Source organism: Podospora bellae-mahoneyi, chromosome 2, assembly GCF_035222275.1.
Source record: "Podospora bellae-mahoneyi strain CBS 112042 chromosome 2, whole genome shotgun sequence".
NCBI classification, from domain to species: domain Eukaryota; kingdom Fungi; phylum Ascomycota; class Sordariomycetes; order Sordariales; family Podosporaceae; genus Podospora; species Podospora bellae-mahoneyi.
This window is the reverse complement of record NC_085881.1, coordinates 763,061-787,276: the sequence shown is the minus strand read 5'-3', so window position 1 is coordinate 787,276 and position 24,216 is coordinate 763,061. Positions and strand designations below refer to the sequence as shown.

The window sequence follows — 24,216 nt, the reverse complement described above, 5'->3', positions numbered from 1 at the left end:
CATACCCTTTCCCACACCCACATCACAATACCCATATCTCCCAACAGACGCTCCCAAAAAAAAAAAAGAAACAAACATAAACATCATAATCACATACATGCCCTCTTCCCTGACCTACATCCCCTCCATGAAATTCCAACCCAAACTCATGCATTCATATACCCATAATCAATAAGTCGTCATCCTTCCCGCCCTCCCCTTATCTCCCCCCATCCCCATCCCACAACCACCCCCCCTCTCCCTTTCCCTCTGCTCCTCAACCCAACTCATCCGTCTAATCACATCCCCCACCCCATCCCTCACCTCCCTCGGCCTCGAAATCATCTTCCTCAACTCCTCCGTCCTTTTCTCCCTCCGCTTCTCGCTCAACCTCCTCCCCAAATTCATCCTATCCACCCAGCCCCCCTTCTCCTCCCCAGCACTCCCACCCACCAATGATGATCCAACCCCGATCCCCACCGGCCTCTCCTGTGACCGTCCCCTCGACAACCGTCTCACCAACCCCTGCAGCGGCCTCCCAATCCGTGTAACCGGCGGCCTCGACACCTGCTGCTGCTGTTCCGGCGCCGTCACCGGCCTAAGCGACTCCAACGACTTCCGAAAGCGCATAACCCTCAGATTCCCCGATGGCGTCCTCCTAATCGTTCTCCGGTCAACCTCGCCATTTGGCCCCGACCCGGCAGCAACAGCATAGTAATCATCCTCGTACCCATCATCCTGGTGTTTATCCTGCACCGGCAAAATCGCAAACGTCCGCTTGAGACGCTGGCTCAAACTCCTTCTTCTAGCAGGAGCACCACCAGGGCGGTTGTCAATAAGCGGGTACTTGTACCTTCTTCCCCTCTCCTCATAATAGTCTTCGTCTGGGTCGGATTCAGAATCGGACATCGAGTCTTCCGCGTAGGCAGGTCGCCAAAAGGGGTGGAGAAGGTGCTCATCCCTGGGATGATCATCCGTACTACGGCGGCGCTTGAGACTCGGCCGCTGCGGTTTGGATTCGTGACGGCCAAGGGAGAAAGTCCTAGTTATCAACCCTGGGCGGGACGGTGAAGGACCATACTGATCACCAACCGGCTTCTTCCGCCCCCCAGTCAAGGCACGCCGAAGCAGCGACTGGCTACGCTTTGGCTTTTCACCCTCACCATTCACCTCAAAGTAGTTCCCCAGCATCTTCTGCCTTTCCGTCATGGGCGTCAAGCCCGAGGGAGTAGCCGGGATGAAGTTGATGACTGGCGGACGAGGTGGCTCGGGAGGGGCTCGCGGGTTTCGCAACGGTGAGTCCACGACTTCTTCAAAAGAAAACCGCTTCTGGGGTGGTGTGGCTGGTTCTGCGATTATGACAGGATTCTCGAGCGAGGAGCTCTCGGAAGGCTTGGCTGAGTGGTCGACCAGCACGACAGACTTGCTCTGGTGCGGGTAGATATTAACCGCCATGGCCTCCGAGACTTCAGCGTGAGAAGTGCCCGCCGTCTCGACTGAAGCGATGGAAAAGGGGGTGTTCTGGGCAGAGAGCCGCTTTTCAAACAACGGGTCACCGTACCGATCCACGGAAAGGTGATGGTCATCCCCTTCGTGGTCTGGGCTTGACACAGTCTTTCTACTCTCAGCACGCTGTTCCGGCAGAACCTGCTGGATTGTGACTTCGGGCTGCGGAGACTTGGTGACAATCTTCAGCTCAGGGGGATGTTGCAGCCCCACCCTTTGCTCTCTGACCCTCTCATTACTCTCCGCGTGCTGGTTTACAAGCTTATTGAGCTCCCGGCTAGCCTTTTGCAGTTCTTGATGCTGTGCCTGGATGGCGTTGTGCGCCTTGAGGCTCTCTGCCGTAAGCGAGCCACTTCTAGAAGCATTCCTACTCGTAGGGGCCGAGAGAGAAGACGACCGCTTCGGTATCACAGGAGGAAAATCGATCGTCCGCTCATCTCCAGCACTTCTACCTCCATCTGATTCGGAGTGAGCTCTACCTCGGCGTTGTGGTCGATCAAAGATAGGAACTCGCTCAACGCTCTTGGATGTACGTGATTGCGGTGCAGAGCTGAGACTCTGGCTTCGCTGGGATCGCCTCGTGCTTGTTGACCTCAAAGACGGGGTTCTTGCAGTGTTGGACTTGTTGGACTTGATCGACGATCGACGTTCGGGCACAATGGCAACCGCAATCGCGCCCGCTTTCCAGGCCTCTCGCCGAGCTTTGTGACTCGAAATTGAGCTCAAAGTAGCCATAGACGCATGGCTATCTCGCCCAGTGTCTCCTAGTCTCGAAGCTGGCAGAGGTCCCCTACGTGGTTCTTCCACGGCTGCCGACGTAGATGTAGGCGCTGAACTGGCAGGTGAAAGCTCGGAGCTGGAGTCGCGCAAGTCAATCTGCTTCTTCATGTGTCGTAGCGTCTTCCGCCGCCGAGGGGCTGCATCGGGGTGGTCGACCACAGTGGAAGTTGTCGACCTATTGGACATGATGGAGGAGCGCTTCGCGTCAGAGCCTATCGAAGATTCGGACATGGACGGCGGTCCGCGATTCGGCACCCGATCTGAGACGACTCTGCGTGCAGGATAGGTCGTCGGGCTGTCCTGTAGCGATACAGAGCGCAGCGCTTTGGTGGCGTTTGTTGCAGACACAGTCGAGTCCTCAAGGACCTCGTTGTTGTTGTGATCCTCCCTTTTTTGCGCTGATACCTTTCGCTTTCTTATCGACACATTCCTCATGCGAGTTGCGTTCCATTCCTCTGCCACCTCACCATTCTCGCATGTCCACCCTCCATCAAATTTCTCAAATTCCCTGGTTTTATTTGGAGCCTCGGCTTCCTTCTCACCCGACTCGAGCCCAAGCCCCAAGCCCACGGGCTGAACCTTCTCTTTCCCATCCGCCTTCAACTGCCTGACAGTGCTCCGAGATGTCTGGGCTGATGATAGCGCCGGTCTCAGGAGCGATGACCTGCCGTCCTCCTCATCAGGAGACGTCAGAGGAACCTCTGGCGCGGTTCTATACGACTGGAAGCTCGACTCGGTGGTGATTTTCGACTGGAGTCGATCATAAAGCGGAGGTCGTGCCCTGAGCTGAGACTCAGCCGGACCTGGGGGTGTTATTTCGGGCGTGAGAGGTGTCTGTGGATTAGGAGGGGTAGCTGGAGACTGCGGCTGGACCGTCTCTATGCTTTGCGCCGGGCTTTCAGCGTCATCCGGCTCGTCGCTGGATGGGTCAACGGGATGACTCGTTGATGAGGTTCGTGAATGCGCTGGTGGCGTTGGTGGCGGTTCAGGACCCCTTCCTCGTCGCTGTCTTGGTACGTGGAGCTCTTGCTGACGAGGTCGTTGACTCGCCGGGGAGATACCGGTTTGCGACAGCGGAGGTTCGGTCTCGACATGCTTTTCTGGCCCGGAACGCGATCGCGACCGTTGAACTTGCAAGTCTGTTACTCCCACAACGGCCTCTTTGCGTGGGTGTGGCAGAACCTTGTGCCTCTTGAACATGCGCGGCTGGTTTTTGAGGCGGTCCGCTTCCAAGCCAAAAGCCTGGTCAACCTGGGACAAACCCATAACGGGGAGCGCAGGTCCCCGGCCGTCTACCGTCATCGGAGAAGAAAGGCGGCTTGTCCGGCGATGGTCTGGAGGGGTGAACGAGTTGTTGGAAGAAAAGAGTCAAAGGAGAGAGATTGGCATCATGTTTGATGATTTGCTTACGTCGTTGTTGGAAATGTACTGCGGTGGCGGCGAGTGATTTCACTGTTGGAAAAAGAATGCGCCACGCAGGGTTCCTCTCGGCGAAGCTGCTGGGCGAGGTATCACAGAAGGAAAGTTGCGGCCGGAGGACAGCGTCCTGGATAGAGGCAGATGGCAGCGACCTGTGTGAGACATCGACAAGTGGCAGGTTCAGGACCTTCCTTGTTCACGCAAAGAGCGAATCACCTCGAGACACAGCGTGAGTGAGAAGGAGGGACACCTGGGCGGAGCATATGATCAAGGACGGGACCGGGGGAAGCAGCGCGTGCTCGATAGTGTCTGTCTAGAAAGAGAGAGTGATGAATGGAGGGAAATGCAATGTAAATGCACGCTGAAGAAGAGCATCTTCTTCCAAGTCCATTTGGTCCATCCCCATTCAACTGTCCTGTTCGAGGGGTTTTTTCTTGTGATTGGCCCGGTCTTTAATGCACCTCAAAATAGGCGGGCTGGGAACGAGAGGAGGGTACCCCTAGCTTGAGCCCGCGCTGAGAATCCCTAACTTCCCTGCCAAGCCTTTCCCACGGCGGGGAACAAGGAGAACAAGAGCTCCACTCCCCGCCCAGTCTGGAAGTCTTGTCTCGACCTCGATGACGATTTGCATCTCATTCAGCTAGAATTGCATTGTCCATTTCCATTCTTGGTTCTCTCTGGCTCTGCCCAATATCCAGCAACAACGTTAACGTATCCTTATCAATGCATGAAATGGCCTCTCCCAAAGCGGATCCGGGCAGGCAGAAACGCAGTGCTATCCAGTGGCCATCCGTTGCGCTGTCCTGCCGCAGCACGGCAGCTTCTGATGTGGGACACGACCGACTGCTGCATCAGTCGTTTTTAGCTGCACTTTTTCAGGAGCCGGCTCACGGCCCCGCTCACTCTGCAGCGAAAACAGGGCACCGGCCGAATCAGCGCAAGAAACTGCCCTACGCACCGGAAGTGGTCCCACTGGCCGCAGGATGAACGGGACGAATGAGATCGCCTCAACCATGGTGAAGACGGTGACCTCACCAGCCGTTCCAGCCCGAGTCAGCCCGGCGGTTGTTTTCTCCTTCTTCTCTTTCTTCTTCTCGTACTCTTTGCCTTCGGCCGTTTCCTGGGTTCAACAAGTGTCATCCCTGGACAACAATGGCCTTCTTTTGCTCCATGTCTCGGGAACCACGTGTTGGGCTTGAAACGTCTTTGAGTGCAGGGTCCTTTCAGGTGTTCTTTCTTCCGTCGACCACAAGGGGGGATCCCGCATCGTAACAAGTGTGTGGATGGGGAGACAAGACCAGGAGTCGAGACAAAGCTGTCCATGGGCTCTATTATATGTTTGAATGAGATGACCACATATCTCCGACTCGGAAATAAATTTGTAAGAAATTCAAAACTCACACAATTCCATACCTCGCTCTTATCTCCTCGATCAAATGTCACCATATCTGAGCAGCGAATAGGACCTGCGTGCCACCGAAGCTATGAGAAATAAAGACCAATGACCACATCGCCACCAAAGGGGGCATCTGCACTTATACATACATACGTCTCCGAGATAGCAACATCCCACTCCCAACGGCTATCTATGTCCAATCCCCCATGGACCAGTTCCCCCGCTCCAGACCTTTGATGTCATTTGCACTGGAACGGTAGCCCCACATTCCCGGGTCTCGATCGCTTCAAATAAAAGAGATTCCATTAGTGGTCGAATTATCCAACGTCCAGAGTGTGGGATTCCGAGAAATCGACGAGCTTGCCATTGCAGCATCGATAAAGCCTTATAATTGGTGTACTGTCTGCTGCAGTCCCAGTCGGGAACATGCTCTACACGCTCTGCTTTATCTCTCCTGTCGCTCCCGCATGAGATGGGACGTGATGCTTCCACTGAGATGATGGTACGACCGTTACCTAACGAGAACCGTTGAGATGACATGCAGTGGTGGTTCCTGGAAGGACGTCCAGTGAAATGGGCTTAGGGGAGTTTGAGGCATGTCATTATCTGTGATAAGGCCGGAGAGGTGCTTCAAGGGAATTGGGCTGCTGCAAGTGGTGACGATTGTTGGTCGATGGCTCGCAGAGTCCCAGGCCGAGGGGAAAGGTGCGCTGGACCATAAAAGGAGTGATGCCTTGGCCATATTTCGCTGCTCCGGTGTCTGTATCATATCACATATCGAACTCACAAATCGACATTATGGCAACTCATGGTCTGCTCGCCCTGTGGCTTACAGCTGCCGTTCTGGCACATGGTGACCATGAGCATCAAAAGAACATGGCGGGGCCTCACAAATCTCTGTGGTACAACACCTTGCCAGGCGATGGAGGGACTCAGGTCAGTCATCTAGAGATCGTCCATGTCTTTTTGGCTAACACATCTCACAGGCGGACTCTGTCTTCTCTGGCATCTCAACCTTTGGGCGCCTTCCTTATCTTCCTTGTCTCTTTCACAAGGACATTGACTATGACATCGCTTTCATTGGTACGTCTGTTACACAACAATCAATCGCCTGGATACACAACGTCAGGCAGCCAGGCTAATAAGCATAAATAAACAAGGCGCTCCCTTCGACACAGGCACGTCCTACCGTCCCGGCGCTAGGTTCGGCCCCTCTGGCATCCGGCAGGGTTCAAGAAGGCTCAACCTCTAGTATGTGTAACCCTCCTCACCTCTACCATCCACACCGACTGACAGCCCCCTTCTAGCGGCGGCTACAACGTCCCCCTCGACACGAACCCCTTCAACTCCTGGGCCAAAGTCATAGACTGCGGTGACATCCCGGTGACATCCTACGACAACACCTACGCCCTCCACCAAATCGAAAACGGCCACTTCTCCATCCTCTCCCGCCCCCCAACCACGGACGCCACCAAACCCGGCCCCTCCCTCAAAGGCAAGACCCTCCCGAGAGTGATCACCCTTGGAGGCGACCACACCATCACACTCCCCCTTTTACGTTCTATTAATCGCGCCTACGGCCCTGTGACAGTCATCCACTTTGACTCCCACCTCGACACCTGGAAGCCAAAGGTATTCGGCGGCTCGCCTTCGGAAACGGCCTCCATCAACCACGGAACGTATTTCTACCACGCGGCACAGGAGGGCCTTTTGAGAAACGACACAAACATCCACGCGGGAATCCGCACAACTCTTTCGGGGCCGAGTGATTATGAGAACGATGGCTATTGCGGCTTCGAGATTGTGGAGGCGAGGGAGATTGACACTATAGGGACGGAGGGAATCATCAAGAAGATAAGGGAACGGGTCGGGACGAAGAACCCTGTTTATTTGAGCCTGGATATTGATACGCTTGATCCGGCTTTTGCGCCTGCCACGGGCACGCCCGAGACGGGGGGTTGGAGCACGAGGGAGTTGAGGACTATTTTGAGGGGGTTGGAGGGGGTGAATTTGGTGGGGGCGGATATTGTTGAGGTTGCTGTGAGTTCCTTCTTGATACGGCTGTGGTGAAAGGGCGGGTTAGGGAGAGATGATGATGGCTGACAAGGGGGTGTGATAACAGCCCGCCTATGATACCAACGCTGAGCACACCACGATGGCGGCTGCGGATGCGCTATTTGAGATTATGAGTATCATGGTCAAGAAGGGGTAGGTCTGCTATTTTTTGCCTTTACGTGGATGTTTGACTGATGCATAACAGCCCCCTGAGCGTCCTCGACATTGACCCCCCTGCAGACGAAGACACAAAGGATTTGTAAACCTCACACCAGATTTTGCATCCATTGACGCCAAAGCTGGAAGGTATCACTGTGGTGAATAGTTGGAGTTATGAATTGGGGTTAGGAGTTGAATCATGCCAGGAACGGAGCTGGCAGGGTGGCGCTACTTAGCTGGAGCTTCTGCCACCGAGAGATATCCACATCTGAAATGATGTGAAAACAGGGCCGCTGGTCTAGTGGTATGATTCTCGCTTAGGGCTCACCCTGATGTTTACAAAGTGAAAATTCTTCTCAGAATATTAGCTTGCGAGAGGTCCCGGGTTCAATCCCCGGGTGGCCCCTATCTTTTGCTTTTTGTGTATGCTACACACCACACCGCACGCATCTTTCGCTTTTTATACATGTTACACACTGCAGGGGACTTTTTGCTTTAGAATTTTAGTACTCAATCCAAACTCTTTTAGCTGTGATCCAAACTTAGGCTCAGCTTTTGCAGTTTATAATCTAAACTTTCTATGTCGATAATTTAAGCTTCTTAATCCCTTTTGTCCTAGCGTGTTGAGGATAGCTTTTGGATATAATATGCTTGGATTAGTAGAAACAAAGCTTGGATTATAATAAGGAAATTTTTTCTCCAAAAAAAAAAAAAAAAAACCAAAGTGCCGAGGCGCAACGCAAGATATAAAAACAATTGTTACGAAGCTGAGGTTCTACAAGTCAAGGCCAATATAGTATTCCGTAGCTAAAGTAATTATGAGATGAAGAAGAAATGAAAAGTAAAGTGTGGTAGGCTTGCTCGCTATCCCAAATATCCATGCCCTGCCTGTTGCCCCACCTGGCCTGTAGTCCTTCTTCCTGCTCTCCTATTGGCTGCAGTCCTGTCCTCAGCCCTCGTCCTCAGCCATGGTCCTTCCAACCCTAACCCAGTATCCTGCTTTCGGCTATATGCCATCACATCCGGTATAAAAATTTATGTATGTTAATCTCGCTCTTGAATGCTTGATCCGAGTTTTTTAAACTATAATATAAGCATTTTAAAGACAATAAGTAGTTTCAGCCTTTATTGTATATAGCTTTAATAGTGAGAGCTGGAGTTAGCTGATTATTTAGACAGAAAGATGCTGGGATTAGGTATTGAGACATAAACAGCTAGGATTGATGACTATACGAGCTTGGAAATACGGTGAAGAAAGATCAGATCAAAAGAGTATTTTAAAAGATATTTATAACTTAGCATATATATATATATATATATATATATAAATAGATAGCTATTCAGAGCTACTTCAACAAAGGGGTATCTATGACGAACCCCTATCCAGAACCTCTGAAAGGGATACTGGTTGAAGGCACTTCTGAACAATCCTGGTTCGGTACAGCTAAACAGTGTACAACAATTGGCTTGTCTCAATCACAATAGTTAAGATACCACGATTGTGACTTGTATTGCATACTGCGGAACTGTCTATCTACACCAGCCAGTTCCTCCGTATATATAGACCTCGGGACCCTGAGGTGCTCGCCCTGCTATGGCCCCGATCACTCCTAGCACATTGCATCCTGCAAAGTGCTCGTCGTGCTATGCCTTCGATCACCCGTAGCATCTTGCATCTTGCAGACTGCTCAGGCCTCTTGGCGCCATAGCACTTCTGGCCAGCTCTTGATTGGTTGCCTCCTATCTTCCTTAATGATTGGCTGGGGACGCCCCGCGCCCACACACTGCGCGACCTGCCGTTGGGTTAACTGTGACAGTATCTTACGCAAATGCTCTATAGAAGCAGAGTTACATAGATACTAAACGTCTATCAGCGGCATATATATATCATCTTATTATAATAGCGGCGTGATAAATGTGTATCGTGTTGCTACTTAGGAGAACAAGACTTTGAATGTAGTTACCTATAGAAGGCAGGAACGAGACTCTTTCTCAAATACCGCCCTTTGACGATTTCAGTTACAGTATGCAGAGCAAAGTTCCATCTATAGCTATCCTTACTATGATTTAGAGCTTCGCTCAATGAGTGAAACATTGATGATGGAAAACTGCTGTAGCTGGTGCTCGGGTTAAGGTTGGTATAAGTTAAGGCGTGCTGAAAACTAAGCATTGTTGATGACAATGCGCTCAGCTGATGGGAATTCCGTCTATTTTGACCAACAAAGAGCAACAAGAATATTGTATGACACTGCTGCTTCCGGCAGCGTGGATGGAATGTCGGGACTACCCGATGAAGCTTGAGCCACTCGTGACGTCGAGAGAATTGACAGATCACAGTAGGCAGGATCATGATAGAGGACGCCTGCTTTAAGTACGTGACTCTCGGGGAAGGAGCAAAGGTAACTCGAGAGTAGTATTTCCCGCTGCCTGAAAGTTCGAGGTTGGGGGTAGCTTGAATGCCTTTTTGGTATTTGATCATGAGCGACCTCGTGTGCCGCCCTCATTTTCTCTTACATTGCAATAGTATCGTTTGTATTAAAAGACCAACCAAAATGCCCGCCCTTTGGGGGGTGTAAATACGGGACATGGTAACAGCTACCATGGTTGCCTCCCTACGACACTCTCCCGACTCTCACTCTTCTCTACGTTTCTGCACAACGTCCGGAAATGGACTTCAGGCTGGTACAGTTAACTGCAGCCGTTTCCGGTCAGATCATAATTACACGACTAGCTAACTGAGTTTACAGGCTTCAACTTTCATTCTGGAATTTTGTCCGTGACGGATTCGGGGCGTTTTGACCGCATCGATGTCGTGGGTTACTTACCTGGTGAACTCAGGAATGTATGTAGCAGGACCCGCGAAGCCACGAGAAACATTCCGCCCACACTGACTCTCATAACCGGGGAACACCGCGCCGGCTTGTCTTGGGTTGCCTCTGACCTTTTACATAGGTAGGTAGGGGCAAACACATCATCCAGTTGTTCAAGTGAAGGATGGCGCAACCGAGGCCTACCCCAGTGTCAATATGGAGCTGCATCATCTATGTAAACACAGGTTTCTTTATTCTTCCAGCTCAGCCTCGTCAACATGGGATTTGCTAACGCTTCCGGGTACACATCACCACCAGGCTTAGACGTTCTCCTTTGTTTACTGCCATCCTCTCTCGATGATGCATTCGGCCATGACATCGCCCGGCGGTTGCTTATAACCCAATCCTGCCCCTGAAGGTAACCGAGTTCCGGGATTTCTCTTGCATCATCACGAGTGCCCGTCAGTTGATCACTTCATTCGTTTGTTGACACCAGTCAAACTCTGAATTTCACTCATATTATCTACCACTCTAATATCATCACCAAGATGAAGCTCTTCTCTCTCCTCGGCGCCTTCATGGCCTCCTCCCTCGTTGCCGCCGGCCGCCCAGAGACAGAAACCACCACCACCCGTATCAAGCCTACTTACACCCCACCCTACACCGAGACGACCACCACCCACACCTGGAACAGGCCCACCAAGACTGAGACCGAATACAAGACCAAGATTTATGTCAAGCCATCCGTCTACACCGAGACCGAGACGGAGTATCATACCAAACATCACCACAAGACGGTCGTATCTGTTCAGTCTGTTCAGTCAGTCTACACTCCGCATACCAAGCCTCATCACACGGATACTGTGACGATTATTGGGTCCAAGACCTATCCTGTTTACGTGCCTACTGAGACACCTGCTGTTACTGCTGGAGCGGCTGGGAAGCAGGCGGCGGGAGCTATGGTTGTTTTGGGTGGTGTTGCTGCTTTTTTGCTTTAAGGTTGTTGGATAGGGGGGAAGGGGGAGGGGGAAGGGGGAGGGGGGTGGGTAATATTTAATTTTTGAGGGATTCTTGTTTACTTCGTTAGGGTTGTTGTGATGGGGTTGGGGTTTGAGTGTAATGTTTGATGATGGATGATTGATAATGAGCCAGCCTTGAGAAGTTTCAGCAATTACGCAGTGACAAAAGAACCATTGATCTTCCAAGTCCATTTCACTGATGCTGACGTCAACCACCACCCTATTTTTCCAAGGTGTTTTTAAACTTCAGCCCAGCTGGGTCAAGACAACGTCACCTCGTCACCAGAGCCCACCGGCTGAAACCCAACGCAGGCCTGGTACTTAATCCTGAATTCTCGAAAGCAATTCCATGGCGAGGTAGTACAGCGGTTATTACATTCCCGAGTTTGAGCGAAAACCCAGTTTCGACTCCCGGCCCGTCACACAGCGTTTGTCTTTCCAGCTTTTTATTTTTATTTTTATCAATTCCATCACCAATATAACATCTCACATTTTATATCATACTGTCCCGTTATAATCTCGGCTGCTTTAATCTTTTGCTCTCGTCTTGTAACAGATGTAATGGCATACCTTTATGTTCAAAAGTCAAGCTCCTTTGCAGGCTGGGTCGTCAAAATGGTGTTTCACGCTTTCTAGAAATATATAATCCATTTTTATTTCTCGTACATAAACAAAAATCCAGAAAGAAGAAAGATTTGGGATAGGGGACATTAAAATCTCGAACGTAAACAGCCATGACCTGCGCACATGGGAAACACTCAGAGTTTGGTGTGTGTGTGTGCGTGTATGTGTGTGTGTGCGTGTATGTGTGTGTGTGTGTGTGTGGTTCCAGCCTTTCTACCAACTCAAATACTCCCATCCAACCTTTGAACCCCTATGTTCCACAACACATACGTTACCTAGGTATTTACCTACTTCTCCTCCCCCTTACTCAACCTCAACTTTTCCACAAACCCCACCTCCTCCTCCCACTCCGCCCGAAACCGTCTCAACCTCTCCGTCCTCTCCCCTGCCAGCCTCCTCCCCTCAGCAGTCTTCATCATCCCCTCCAACTTGACCAACTTCTCATCAATATGATCCACGCTCGCCTGCAGCGAGCGGGAGCCTTTGGCCCCGCCAAAGGTGAACATCCGTGCTATCCCCACCGCTCCGATGGCGTCGAGCCGGTCGGCGTCTTGCACGACCCCCAACTCGGGGTGTTTGGCGAGGATGGACTGCACATGGGAGGGGTTTTTGACTTCGGTGGAGTAGGAGACTGCGAGGCAGATTTCTTGGACTTTTTGGGCGAGGGAGGGGGGGCAGGAGAGGGAGAGGAGGGTTGTTGATATGAGGGTTGTTGGGTCTTGGTTTGGGAGGAGGTATCTGCTGAGGTTAGACACTGGGGGAGGAAGAGGGGAGGGGAAACGGACTTGCGGTCCCCGACGTCGTGGAGCAGGGCGGAGAGGTGGATTGCTTTTAGGTCTAGGGGTTGTTGCTGAGGGGGGGTGTGGGCGTAGATGTGGTGGGAGAGGGAGAGGACGCGTTGGATGTCTGGTGATGGATGTTAGCATGGGATTTGGAATTGGGGTGGGATAGGTATGGCGTACGGTCAAAGTCGTGGGAGGCGTCGTAGTTTCTCATGTAGTCTTTTACGTAGGAGGTTACGGAGATGATGAGGGGGTCGGTGAGGAGGGCTTCCATTTTGGCGGTTCTGATTTTTTGATGCAAGGTGGTGAAAAGGTGATGAGGTGAGGAAGGTAAATTTGACGCTGAATGAGTTGTGATGTTCGAGTTCGATAAAGCGGTCAATGTTTGAGACATGAAGAGCGATGATGTGAGAAGTGAGTCATGAAACAGTGGGGCAATTAGGCAGCACCTCCAATCAGTAGCCTCGACATCGAGAATGAAGGGATTCACAAGCTCGCAACAGGTAGATTTGGTGTTGATCGCCCGATTAGCAAGTTCATTATGCAGAATGATGTGGGTACAATTTTCTATTGTTGATAGTACCTCACCAATTGTTTGGTCGGACCTCAACGTCTATAGTTTTCCTACCTAAGGCAGGCATCTTACTGAAATGGCCAAGAAGGTTCATAATATGTACCTTACTTAGCTATATCCTTCGACGTTTTGGCACTGGGTCATTTGCTCTATACTATAAACCCGGGATTCAAGCTGCGTAACACAGTCTGATGATTATCATGGTCCAAACATCATTAATACTTCGTCACATTGCGTTTCACCAAGATAGAGTCCATTTATATAAGAATCGGTTTCATTCTGCTCAAATCCTCGGGTCTATAACCTAAGTCGACGTACTTGATCATTTTGTACTGGCGACCAGAAGCGAGGCCCCGAATGGCGTCGTAGATGTTGGTAATGTCGTGTTTGTTCTCATTCAGATTGCCGCCGACTTGTCGGTGGATTTGCAGGCTGTACTCCACAACAGCCACGCCCTCCGAGGCCCAGCGCAGAGTCCTCTTGGACAAGCGGAGCCTGTCCATGTCTGTAATACCTTACCTCACCCCCAGGCAACCGAACTAGCCTACCTACCAGTGCGGTTGCTCCTGCGCGAGCGTACGCGGTGGGAGCTCGCAGATCATGGGCTTTTCACGGCGGGAGACACCGAGCGAGAGCTGCTTCAAGCGCATCTCGTAGGGCACCGCACCGAGTAGTTGGTTGTTGCAGCGTTGGTTGGGGCTGCAGCATGGACCTTGGCGATGCAAGATGGGTCGAGGACGAGGTTGGAAGGGTTTGCTCTCGGAAACTGGGAGGATTCTATGGGAGCGGTTGGATGCTTGAGAGGTATGGCGGTCTAAGATACGGTGAGGGTGGTGGGGGATTGAGTCGATGCAGAAGGTTTCGCGCGGTGGTGAAGGTGGTGGAGAGCTGAGTGGATGAAGGGGTTTCGAGCGGTGGGGAGAGATGGAGGCGTTGTGTTGGTTGTTGTGGTGAGATATTGAAGTGGTGAGTTTCTAGTTTACGGGGAAGGTTAGTACTATAGTACAGAAATGAGATCTCTGATAGTAAAAGTGTCGAGATGTAGTCTGGGGTGTGTCTGTTTAACATCGGATTCTGTCTAGATATCATCAACCAAGGCACGTACAATGTTGAATCTTCGACAAAGAGATTATAAGCAAATAAATGCAGATACACTTGGAAAGAGCCGCTAGGTAGGGTATCGACCAAGACTGATGTTTTAAATTAGATATACTTCGGCCAGGACGTGAGTTGGACATATGAATACTTCCTCATCAAAAGTAAACGTCTATCCACTGTCCTTAAAAGATAGAACAAGATGATAGGGGAATACGGGTCAGTGAGTGATAGATGGCGAGTAGACTGGCGGGAAATATTACGAGGGTTCTAGTAATACTGAGTGAATGATCGAGATATATTATATAAATCAGGTAAAATAATGAAGAAATGGATTTGCTGTGATTGGTGGTAGTGTATGCCAGAAGTAGGCGCCTATAATATCTTATATACCCCCCAAACTCCTTCCTATTTAAATGCCAACGAAAAAAATCTAACTATGCAATGTGGTATCATCTCCGCTCTAAATTACCCGCTGGTACTCGCTCGCTTTAAGTCATTCACCTCACCACCACAGACTTCCTCTGCAACCCCTGCCCATCAGGCATCAGCGTCCTCCTCCCAGTAGTGACATCCCTCCTGCTCACACAGCAGCAACCCATACCACTGTGCACCGCAAACCCAATGACACCGAACCCAGCGGCCAACCACATGAACACAAACATCTTTGTGCCCACATAGGACTTGATGTTGAGCTCCTTCTGAGCTTCAGCCGCGTACTTAAACACCAGGCTGATGACGGTGCCTACTATGCTTGCCGCCACTACCAGCATCATGTTGATAAACGCGCCGATGGACAGTGGTAAGCTGTACCACTTGGATTTTGTGGCGACCGGCGAGAGGAAGATGTAAAGGAATGTCAGAATGGCAGAGGTGAGGAAGAAGCCGAACATGATCTGACTGGTGATTTGCAGGATGGAGAGAATGGTAATGATTTCGGTGGGGAGGGCAATCGTGGCTCCTGCCAACAGTTCGGACATGAGGATCTCGACGGGGTTGAACCAGTAGAGGGTTTCGGGTTTGGAACAGTAAGTGATGCCTCTGTGATAGGGTTAGCATGAAGACACACTGGTATCTGTTAGTAAAAGAACTTACTCATTGATGAAGCCTTCACAGAAGTTCCACAGCCCAACTTGGTAGAAGTCGTGCAGACCAATGGATTGGGCGATGGAGTTGATCAGTCTGGCATTGGGAACGCTCAGGGGGATGATGTCTGAGAGGTCTAGCCTGAAGAAGTAGATGTCGGACAGCACGGCTTTGGGATATGTGTTACCGATCAAGACCTGCAGCCATGTCAGTAAGGTGATCAAAGAGCGAAGATTTCTCCAACAATCACATACCAGCACCAAAAACACCCATGAGATGAGATATGAGATAGAGGCCGTCAAAGCAAAAATGCGGCGGGTTTTGGTCACCCGTCGAAGTGTGTCTTGTGGAATGGTATCACTTCCAGTCTGATAATCTGGCCTAGATGTCGGCGTTGAAGGCCCAGTGGATGCATGTTTCTCGCTGGTGGGCGTGGTTGTGTTCCTCTTTCGAGGCCTAAGAATTGACGGGAGGCCCATTGTTGCTGTCGTTGACAAACACTGACCGGAAAGGTGAGATGTGAGCCGGAAGCAAGTCCGGTTGTAAGAGCGGCGCGAGCGAGAAATGCGGCTGCAGTGGGTGAGATAAGAACACAAAACTCAGCCCAGAGGATATGCAGTCATCAAGGTTCTTGGGTTCTTGGTTCTCGGGATGCCGGCTCCACGATACTTCGACAGGTTTCCACGAGAGATGCAGCGGGCGAGCTTATGACTAGAAAAAAAACAGATGGCGAGCTACACCAAGAGAATTAAAGATCGCCAGACAAGAAAAGAGATGATTAAAGCAACAACAATGATGTCGTATGTGGATGAGATGCCAAGGAGCATTTAGTGGAGGGAGGGCGGTGCAGTTACGCGCGTCGGGGGTCCAGTCCGGCGGGTGGAGCTTGATGCTCCTGCTCCATCCCGGCGTCAATTGGATGCCGGCCCCTGAATTTGATATACATAAAATCCTAGCGGTGAGCTGTCAGCCCAAACTGACTCCTCCAGTCAAACTGTCGGTCAATCAGCGATAGCAACGTGCAGAGTGTAAAGGCCATCATACCACGTCTCTAGCTCAGAGGACAAACCAGAAGAAGTCTTGATTTCCAAGAGAAAAGAAGAGCGGCAGTCAATCAGAATCTGACGTTCCAGACCAGCCTGTCGATCAGCCTTGGCAGAAACACTGAACCGTTGCCGAGAGCCGCTAGCTTTGGCGACGTCATCGCGCTTGAGAGCTGTCATTGGCAAAGACACTGGCAGAGAGTGAACAGGACACGATAGACAGCCGACATATCAGATGGCATCTCTTTCAAGTTGAAACAAAAATCGAGGTAACCGCGCGCGGCCAGCAGACGACAAATGAACAGCTCGTGTTGTTTCGTTGCATGGACCGACGCTCGATAATCACTGGCGATTGCAAGGGTCTCCAAGCTCTCGGCTCTGACTTGGCTCCCCACAGCGCTGCGGCGGTGCCAGCATCCCTGTTTTAAGGCTGCTTGCTTTCGAGATCGGGATCCACGGCAAGGAGCAGGACGTCGTGTTTGGGGTTTTAAAGCTTCCTCTCTGTATCCCTTTGCACTTTTTTTAGGGTTCAGGAAACACAACGATAATGGCGTTGAAACGCTTCACCCGTCTGCTTTGGGCAACGTCCCTCAGCATTAGCCTCGTCACCGGCCAGAGCATCGAACAGAACACCGAAGAGGCCATTACCTACCTGACTGGTACAAAAAGCGGCACTATCCCGCTCAACGGTGCTACGCCCACCGGCACCTACCAGACCTTCTCCTCCAAGATCACGCTTGCAACGACCTCTCTTCCTACTTCATTGGGGGTTCTGACAGCCAACTATACCGAGACAGATCTTGTAACCACCCTTACAGGCTCGGTCACCTCTTCTGTTGCTACCACCTCCACGAACGGCACTGCATCCTCGACAGTATCCACCCCACCACGACCGACGAACACTCGGCCGTGCAACAATTACCCCGAGCTATGCGAGCGCAAATACAGCAACATCACCGAAGTAGGGTGCCACAACTCGCCCTTCGTTCGTGCCGGCTCGGCCGCTGCCAACCAGCAGTATAATGTCACCGACCAGCTCAACGATGGAATTCGGTTCCTCCAGGGGCAGATTCAGTTCCCAGTCAACGGCACCCAGCCACACTTCTGCCATACCTCCTGCGATCTGTTCGACGCTGGCCCTATCACGGACTGGTTAGGCAAGGTTCGAGAATGGGTGTCTGTCCATCCTTACGATGTCGTCACCATCCTGTTAGGAAATGGCAACTACTCTAACCCAGACTTATACGTCCCCTGGATCGAGCGTAGCGGAATTCTACAATACATCTACACACCTCCGGTCATTCCAATGGCGCTGGAGGACTGGCCAACGCTGGCCCAGATGATTTTGACGGGGCAGAGGGTGGTCATGTTCCTGGATTACAATGCCAACGCCACTGCCTATCCCTGGCTACAAGACGAGTTCTCGGCCATGTGGGAAACGCCCTTCGATCCACTTGACGATACCTTCCCATGTACCGTTCAGCGCCCACCAGATCTGCCAGAGGATCAGGCCAAGAACAGACTGTATCTCATGAATCACAACCTCAACGCCGAGGTGTCGTTGCTGGGGCAGTCAATCTTGGTGCCGGCGGTTAGTGCGTTGAATACCACCAACGCAGCGTCAGGGAAAGGCAGTTTGGGCATGGCAGCGGCGAACTGCCGGGATCAGTGGACCCGGCCACCAAACGTCCTAAATGTGGATTATTACAACTACGGTGACTACCCAGGGAGTGTCTTCGAGGTAGCAGCAAGGATGAACAACGTGACCTTTGTCAAGAGACCTTGCTGTGGGAGCACCAGTGCTGGGTTCAGGCAAGTTCAGGGAGTAGAGAGGTGGTTGGGCCTCGGCCTGGTGCTTGGATGGGGTGTTTGGATGTTGGTTGGATGATGCAGACACAATTTTGGTTTTTGGTTTTTGACAACTGAGCATTGCGTGGCGTTGGGGAAATATTTGGCTTTTATACATGCATTATATTGGTAGACAAATCGAGATGTACAGTTAGATGGGTGATGGAAAGCTTCTCAGGCGCCCTTGGACAGAGATGTATATAAACTTGGGAGAAATAGTTCACTTTATCTTCAAACACATCGTCTCTTCGTTCTTGTCGTGTATCATCCTCGAGTAGCAATCAATCTTGACCTAACAAACTTTGACAACAGAACCCAAAGCCACAAAAGCCAAAGCCCTCCTCGAAATCGCCACCGTTCTCACACTCTGGGCTGCTCTGTGCCTCTATGAAAAGATGACATTTCAATTGTATGAACAGATTGGAAAGGGCAAGCAATGGCACCTGCTTGCTGCTCCCAGACGTAAATGGGGCAGGAGTGGAGAGATTGGTCAATAGACATTTCCTTATCGTCAGTGGCTTTCCATGCGAAGGTTTTCATGTCCATTGTGACTCCCAGCTTGTTATTAGCACATGATAAGTCTGACATCTACCTGCTTATGGCTGGCGGCTTATGAGTGCCAAGTGTCCAAAACGACAAGATTACCAGTCACAGCTCGCCATCCAGCTCTTGTTCCCCCATCTCTCTCAACACCACAAGCTCCATATCATGAGGCTTGCCAAACTGCGAACACAACACGCAGCCACAACCGTCACGATATAACATATATATATATATATATATATATATATAAAATAGCAAACTGAACGCCATGTCCAACCTAAACCCGAGCCAGAATCCCTCTCAACGTCGATCCACGTGGAACAACATATCCCGACTGCAGCAAACCTGCGATAGCATGGATGAGGAATCTGAGGATTACCAACAACAGTCGGAGCAGGCCTTAAGATGTGTTCAGGCATGAATCGACCAGGTGAATCAAGAGAAGTGCGGGTGGAGAAAGGGTATGTGATGAGCCCTGGGGATGATGAGTTCAATGAGGATGAGGTATGCCATAAAAGGATGGCCTGTATTGATGAGTAGCTCGTTCTCTTATGGGAGCAGGGTGCATACCAGCATGAACCACATTATACATTACTAGCTCTAGAATATGAAGAGACAGTGCAAGAATTGAATGGGGCTGGCACAACGAAACACGCGCAAGAGGACACCACGGGAAACCTACTCAGCAGGCGGAGACCACAAACACCACGGCAGGGTTGATTCCATCAAAGTTTCTTTAATGGCGTTGATGGCGGGTTTGTGGAGCTGGGTTGTGTGACTGGAAATTTTTCGAGTGTTGAAAGTTAAAAACGATTTAGGTTTAACTTATTGTTCAGTCTCAAGACTCGGGTATAAAACTCTTCTCCATCGTGCCCTTTTCTGCTTTCCACTCAGCCTTTTTTCATCACTACTCTTCCCTCTTTCATCACTCCTCTTCTCTTTTCCATCACTACATCCGACACTTGAAATACTCCCAGCTATCATGGGCCGTGGTCACTATACTAAGTGTGCTCGTAAGGACGAGACCACTCAGCCTACTTCAGCAACAGTCAAGACCCCGAAACATACTGCCACGATGCATGATGCTCCCCATAATGAGGCCCAGCTGCCTCGCCCTGTTGCTCAGGCTTCTGTTACCGATGCGAATCAAGCCTTGAACAACCCGGACAACGAGCTCGCCGCCTCTGAGTATAATCTCCTGGACCTCCTCGGCGACAAGATCAATGCTCTTGGCAGCTTCTTGCTCGACATGAGGGACAGCACCACCGAGAGCAACACCCTCGATCGCATCAACGACGCTGCCGCCGACTTGGCCAACACCCTCCGCGGCCTCTGGGTAGGTCAGGAGACAACCATCAATGATGGCCCACAAACACAAGCCAACCTCCTTCACGACCTCACCAAGCTCCTCTTTCCCCAACCCTCCCCATCAACAGAAACTATAACCAACGCCCAAATCATGGCCAAGCTCGACGAGATCACCAACCGGCTTGCTGGCATGGAGGCTTGATCTCAGGGCGAGCTCACGCTTGATGAATTTGACCGTATGATGGATAGATTCGATGATATCAACGAGAGGTTTCATCTGTTGAACAGGAGTGTTGCTGACATCAGGCGGATGCACAACGGTGACTTGCAGACTTTGAGAGACGACCTTTCCATGAGGATGGAAAAGCACCAGAAGGAGATGGAGGAGCGGTTGGATGAGGATATGGGTGCGATGCAGAAGTACATTCATGACAGGTCTGGCGATTTTATTGAGGACATGGCTGTGAGGGTGAAGGATGTGGTTGGTCGGGAGAGGGAGGTTCAGCTTCAGGAGTTGAGGGGTTCAAAGACGGCTGTTTTGGCGGCTGTTGGGGGGGAGGGGGAGGAGAAGAGTGTGAAGGAGGTCCCGACATGTCGATGGTGTCCAAAACCCGTTCTGTTTCCGTTTCTCCTGCCTTGGTATGTCTTCTCTTATGGTTCTTACTCAAGCTGTACTTTCTAACAAACTTGAGCAGTGCATGTGAGCGCCAGAGAAAGAGCGATCGCAATCCGAAGCCAATGGGTGCTACTTTCTTGCTCTCCAAGCCACCCGCAGACAGTGGCGTGAGTGTAAAAGTGGACGAAGCCACTTCTAAAGCACAGAAGCAGAGATTGCCCCCCGTTACTGGTTTTTTCTGCCACAAGGTCTGTACAGATGTGACTATCAAGTATGTCCTGTCCTCCCCCTATTAACCTTGATCCTATTAACAAGCTCACCCATAGCGAGCACTACACCGAGATGCATGGCTTATTTAGCGCCACTAGTCTTTGAGCGACGCAGCCCGCCATCAGGAAGCCCTTCAGCACACCCGGCCCTTTCTCAACAACAACCCCCTCCTCCTTGCCGGGAGCAAACCCTTTCCTTGGCTCCAGATCAACACGCTACCCCGGCATCCCGTCAGGATCCAGTATTTATCGCGCACCAATCCAGAACGGACCTAACAACCCTCAGGTATCCTCCGTAAGGCCCGACACCTTTGCGCAACAGGAACAAGATGAACCCAACACCTCTCCCACCATCCCTCGCCCGTAACCCATGCCTCGTGACCCCTGACCAAGGAACACGGTCAAGGCCGTAGCCTTCCGCCACTCTTTTCCCCTCCGAGACCAGAGTACCCTGGTTTAAGCCTTACCCCTGCTGGGACCTTCTACTCTCCACCGGCCCCCATGCCCAAACCCTCCACCTACCAAGCGTTACCAAAGGAGGACATCCCCGCCAACTCCAAGATGAACGCCGCCTCGTCGAACCACACCTCCACCACCGGTCTTCCACCCAACATCTTCGCTGCACCAGCTAAAGTTTCTGCGTATGGAGGCTATGGTAACAAGAAAGATGTCGGGGATAGAAAGATGGGCATTCTGGGAAATGCCAGGGGGTCTGGGCTGAGCGAGGTGGAGAAGAAGGAGACGAAGGAGACGAACCCGGAGTCGGTTGCAGCTATGGAAAAGCCGGAGGCGGGTACAGTGGTGGAATGGAAGGAGGTGGAGGCATTGCGGGCGAAGAAGCGGGAGGAGGTGGAGGCATTGTGAGCGAAGTGGGAGGAGTGGGCGAAGAGGGCGGAGGAGTGGGAGAAGAAGAAAAAGAAGAAGAAGAAGAAGAAGGATGAGGAGAAAAAGGAAGAGGAGGAAGGGGAGGAGGACAGGACCGAAGACGACTGGGACAGCCTCGCGGGCAATCCAGACTCCAGCGACATGGAGGACCAAGAAGGAGAGATGGTAGAGCAAAATTCCAGCGAGGATGACTGGTGAGGATATTTTCCTCGGCCTCAGCAACACCCAACCAAATCGCTTTGGATACCGATAGTTACCTACCTTGCTTGATAGCCCTGAAGAAAGACTCGGAAGAAGCCTCAGGATCGTCAAAGAGAGCCGTCTCCCTTTGGCTGTTCTCCTGGTTATTATTCCTTTTTTATGCAAGCCGGCTATCCATTCGGTATGAACTCTGGATGGGCTTCTGTCTTGGGCTTTTGCTTGTTCGTTCATGCGGGTTGTGGGTTGTGTAGAAATGATCGAGAAATCGACCAAAGGTGATGGGGGACGGCCAACCTCGTGGGAATGGCTCAGGGATTTGGGGGCGTGGTTTCTTTTCGGGCATAGCTGCAAAATGGTCTACACGGAGAAAGGATACCAAGGGTGTTTTATTGGTCATGTTGCTTTTATCTTGTTTTAGATGGTTAGGTAGCAGGCGTGAATTGTTCTTGGTTGAGTGGATTGTGCGCCAGGCCCGGGAAGATACTTCCCGACTGTTTGGGGGTAAGGGGTTTGATTGAGTGGTGGTTGGGTTGGACTGGACTGGGAGGGTGCTTGGGGTTTTGGTTTGCCTGGTGGTTTTTGGGTTATGTAGAGGTAGAGGCCGGTAAGGGATGGTGTGCGGCTGCGGATATAATATGGATTGCGAACTACTCTTTATCTATCCTTGACAATAGCCGGGTTGCTCTCTTCTCTTTGCTTGTGTTAGCAGCTGTTGTGTGTTAGCAACTGTTGGAGTGATAATAGTGATTTGTGGTCTTTTTGAGGAGGAAGACATAGACATTAAGACCTTTTCGGTATATACATAATAGATGCGTAGATAGATCTCTATTTTTATCTCTTAAGTATACCAGTCTCGAACAACATGAAGCATGAAGCAGGGCTATGGTGTTCAGATACGTGATACTCTTTGTGTCGTATCTCCAACCGGATTGAAAGGCCAGACTACGGCAAATGTTTTTAGTCTTGCTCCGACCTAGAGTTCCCGTCAAAATGAAAAGAGTATCGGCGATAATACTTAATAGCTTATGAGATGATTGCATGCGTAAGAGTCTTGTAGATATCCCATAATATTTTTCAGCAATTGAGCTGAAAATGGATAGCAAAAGCTAGGTTAACAGATAATAAAAGCTAGGATTATAGACAGAAAAGGCTAGGATTGCGGACAGAAAAATGTAGGGTCAGCAGTTTAAAAGACTGGGTTAATAAACTTATCTACATGGAGGCTATACGGTATACATATGGGATGTAAATAAGTGATCAAGGGTTGACTGGCCGACGGCGCAGCTCACAGATCGGCGTCGGCGTGCCTTTCAATATCTTCCACAGACAGCCACAGCACCACACCAATCCCGATCCCACTCCCGGAAGGCCACAGGCCCGGGCCGGGCATCTACCTGGTCTCCGTTTCGGCCATCTTCCTCTGTTATACGTGCCGGCGTGCATCTCCCATCAAGACCTCTGCATGTCTAGAGTTGAAATCGGGTGTGCTGTGCCACAATCCCCCCAACTTCATTTTTGGAGAGTCGTTGGAGTTGGGGATCTGAAACGAAACATCATCTTCTCCCAAGCCCCATAAGCCTTCGGCCCGACCCAGCCAACCCACACTATTTGGCCTAATCATATGGCCGCATCGAAGCTGCAGAGCATAGCCCTACGATGCCATTCTGGACTCGGCGATAATGCGCATCGTAATCGGTGTGAGCGGTCAGGAACAGGTTGTGTCAAGTGCCGGAGCCAAGAGGAAGTGCTGTGCCTCGGTCAGGAGTGTATTGGCCTTGTTCTCCCCAAAAGCACAGCTGTCAGACTGATGAAAACAAGTGACATCACCGCCGCGACATCTTCCCGTCCTTCAAACAGTCAACAAACCTGCTCCTGTTGTCGTTACCATGTGAAATTCCCACTCCCCTGGCACCACTATCTTTTTTCCCGCGGCTCAACCACCCCTGTTGTTAAGTCGTTACCGGCAAAAAGTCAACAAAAACGCTTATCTTTCTGCCTTGCCTGCCGACCGCTCCGTCATCCGCGGCCTGATTTTTTCTCACCGAGCCCTCGGTTCGAAGGAAGGGAATACAACTTTGTAATGTAACACCGGTGAAGAATTCTTCACCTTGGTACGGTGAGTGGAGACATATACGGAGCATAAAAAAATGGTGGACACAATGGAACGCCAGGATTACGCGATCGGATGGCAGACCTAGAAGGAAGGTCCAGGAACTTGT

At 51.0% G+C, this 24,216-nt stretch overlaps 12 protein-coding genes and 1 non-coding gene across 13 annotated transcripts; 7 read left to right on the top strand and 6 right to left on the bottom strand.

The window, feature by feature from the left end:
• Positions 1-168: 168 nt before the first annotated feature.
• On the bottom strand, positions 169-3,567 carry QC761_0032270 (uncharacterized protein; the record flags this gene model as incomplete). The annotated part of the gene is made up of 1 exon (XM_062872283.1): positions 169-3,567. One exon carries the CDS (start codon positions 3,565-3,567, stop codon positions 169-171), a length of 3,399 nt encoding a protein of 1,132 aa, XP_062734390.1.
• Positions 1,958-3,663, top strand: QC761_0032260 (uncharacterized protein; the record flags this gene model as incomplete). The annotated part of the gene is made up of 2 exons (XM_062872282.1): positions 1,958-3,278; positions 3,340-3,663. Exons 1-2 carry the CDS (start codon positions 3,189-3,191, stop codon positions 3,661-3,663), a joined length of 414 nt encoding a protein of 137 aa, XP_062734389.1. The 5' UTR covers positions 1,958-3,188.
• Positions 3,664-4,404: 741 nt separating this feature from the next.
• QC761_0032250 (uncharacterized protein) lies at positions 4,405-5,011 on the bottom strand (the record flags this gene model as incomplete). The annotated part of the gene is made up of 2 exons (XM_062872281.1): positions 4,643-5,011; positions 4,405-4,530 (listed from the first exon to the last, which is right to left on the bottom strand). Exons 1-2 carry the CDS (start codon positions 4,697-4,699, stop codon positions 4,405-4,407), a joined length of 183 nt encoding a protein of 60 aa, XP_062734388.1. The 5' UTR covers positions 4,700-5,011.
• A 798-nt stretch (positions 5,012-5,809) lies between these two features.
• On the top strand, positions 5,810-7,466 carry QC761_201200 (uncharacterized protein; the record flags this gene model as incomplete). The annotated part of the gene is made up of 6 exons (XM_062875851.1): positions 5,810-6,016; positions 6,067-6,163; positions 6,241-6,331; positions 6,388-7,120; positions 7,203-7,288; positions 7,341-7,466. The coding sequence occupies 6 exons, from the start codon at positions 5,810-5,812 to the stop codon at positions 7,396-7,398; spliced, it is 1,272 nt and encodes a 423-aa protein (XP_062734387.1). The 3' UTR covers positions 7,399-7,466.
• A 115-nt stretch (positions 7,467-7,581) lies between these two features.
• On the bottom strand, positions 7,582-7,700 carry QC761_0032230. Its single transcript has one exon. It is a non-coding gene; the product is annotated as a tRNA-Pro (tRNA).
• Positions 7,701-9,879: 2,179 nt separating this feature from the next.
• QC761_201197 (uncharacterized protein) lies at positions 9,880-10,250 on the top strand (the record flags this gene model as incomplete). Its single annotated transcript, XM_062875850.1, has 2 exons — positions 9,880-9,976; positions 10,042-10,250. 2 exons carry the CDS (start codon positions 9,880-9,882, stop codon positions 10,248-10,250), a joined length of 306 nt encoding a protein of 101 aa, XP_062734386.1.
• Positions 10,251-10,652: 402 nt separating this feature from the next.
• Positions 10,653-11,102, top strand: QC761_201195 (uncharacterized protein; the record flags this gene model as incomplete). Its single annotated transcript, XM_062875849.1, has 1 exon — positions 10,653-11,102. One exon carries the CDS (start codon positions 10,653-10,655, stop codon positions 11,100-11,102), a length of 450 nt encoding a protein of 149 aa, XP_062734385.1.
• Positions 11,103-12,034: 932 nt separating this feature from the next.
• Positions 12,035-12,977, bottom strand: QC761_201190 (uncharacterized protein; the record flags this gene model as incomplete). The annotated part of the gene is made up of 3 exons (XM_062875848.1): positions 12,710-12,977; positions 12,533-12,653; positions 12,035-12,485 (listed from the first exon to the last, which is right to left on the bottom strand). The coding sequence occupies exons 1-3, from the start codon at positions 12,921-12,923 to the stop codon at positions 12,035-12,037; spliced, it is 786 nt and encodes a 261-aa protein (XP_062734384.1). The 5' UTR covers positions 12,924-12,977.
• A 1,467-nt stretch (positions 12,978-14,444) lies between these two features.
• QC761_201180 (uncharacterized protein) lies at positions 14,445-15,763 on the bottom strand (the record flags this gene model as incomplete). Its single annotated transcript, XM_062875847.1, has 3 exons — positions 14,445-15,239; positions 15,294-15,481; positions 15,539-15,763. 3 exons carry the CDS (start codon positions 15,761-15,763, stop codon positions 14,699-14,701), a joined length of 954 nt encoding a protein of 317 aa, XP_062734383.1. The 3' UTR covers positions 14,445-14,698.
• A 371-nt stretch (positions 15,764-16,134) lies between these two features.
• Positions 16,135-17,057, bottom strand: QC761_0032180 (uncharacterized protein; the record flags this gene model as incomplete). Its single annotated transcript, XM_062872280.1, has 3 exons — positions 16,980-17,057; positions 16,329-16,898; positions 16,135-16,213 (listed from the first exon to the last, which is right to left on the bottom strand). The coding sequence occupies exons 2-3, from the start codon at positions 16,505-16,507 to the stop codon at positions 16,135-16,137; spliced, it is 258 nt and encodes an 85-aa protein (XP_062734382.1). The 5' UTR covers positions 16,508-16,898; positions 16,980-17,057.
• QC761_201170 (uncharacterized protein) lies at positions 16,875-18,215 on the top strand (the record flags this gene model as incomplete). Its single annotated transcript, XM_062875846.1, has 1 exon — positions 16,875-18,215. The coding sequence occupies one exon, from the start codon at positions 16,875-16,877 to the stop codon at positions 18,213-18,215; it is 1,341 nt and encodes a 446-aa protein (XP_062734381.1).
• Positions 18,216-19,700: 1,485 nt separating this feature from the next.
• QC761_0032160 (uncharacterized protein) lies at positions 19,701-20,228 on the top strand (the record flags this gene model as incomplete). The annotated part of the gene is made up of 1 exon (XM_062872279.1): positions 19,701-20,228. The coding sequence occupies one exon, from the start codon at positions 19,701-19,703 to the stop codon at positions 20,226-20,228; it is 528 nt and encodes a 175-aa protein (XP_062734380.1).
• Positions 20,229-20,264: 36 nt separating this feature from the next.
• Positions 20,265-22,372, top strand: QC761_0032150 (uncharacterized protein; the record flags this gene model as incomplete). Its single annotated transcript, XM_062872278.1, has 3 exons — positions 20,265-20,665; positions 20,722-20,913; positions 20,969-22,372. The coding sequence occupies 3 exons, from the start codon at positions 20,265-20,267 to the stop codon at positions 21,015-21,017; spliced, it is 642 nt and encodes a 213-aa protein (XP_062734379.1). The 3' UTR covers positions 21,018-22,372.
• Positions 22,373-24,216: the final 1,844 nt, after the last annotated feature.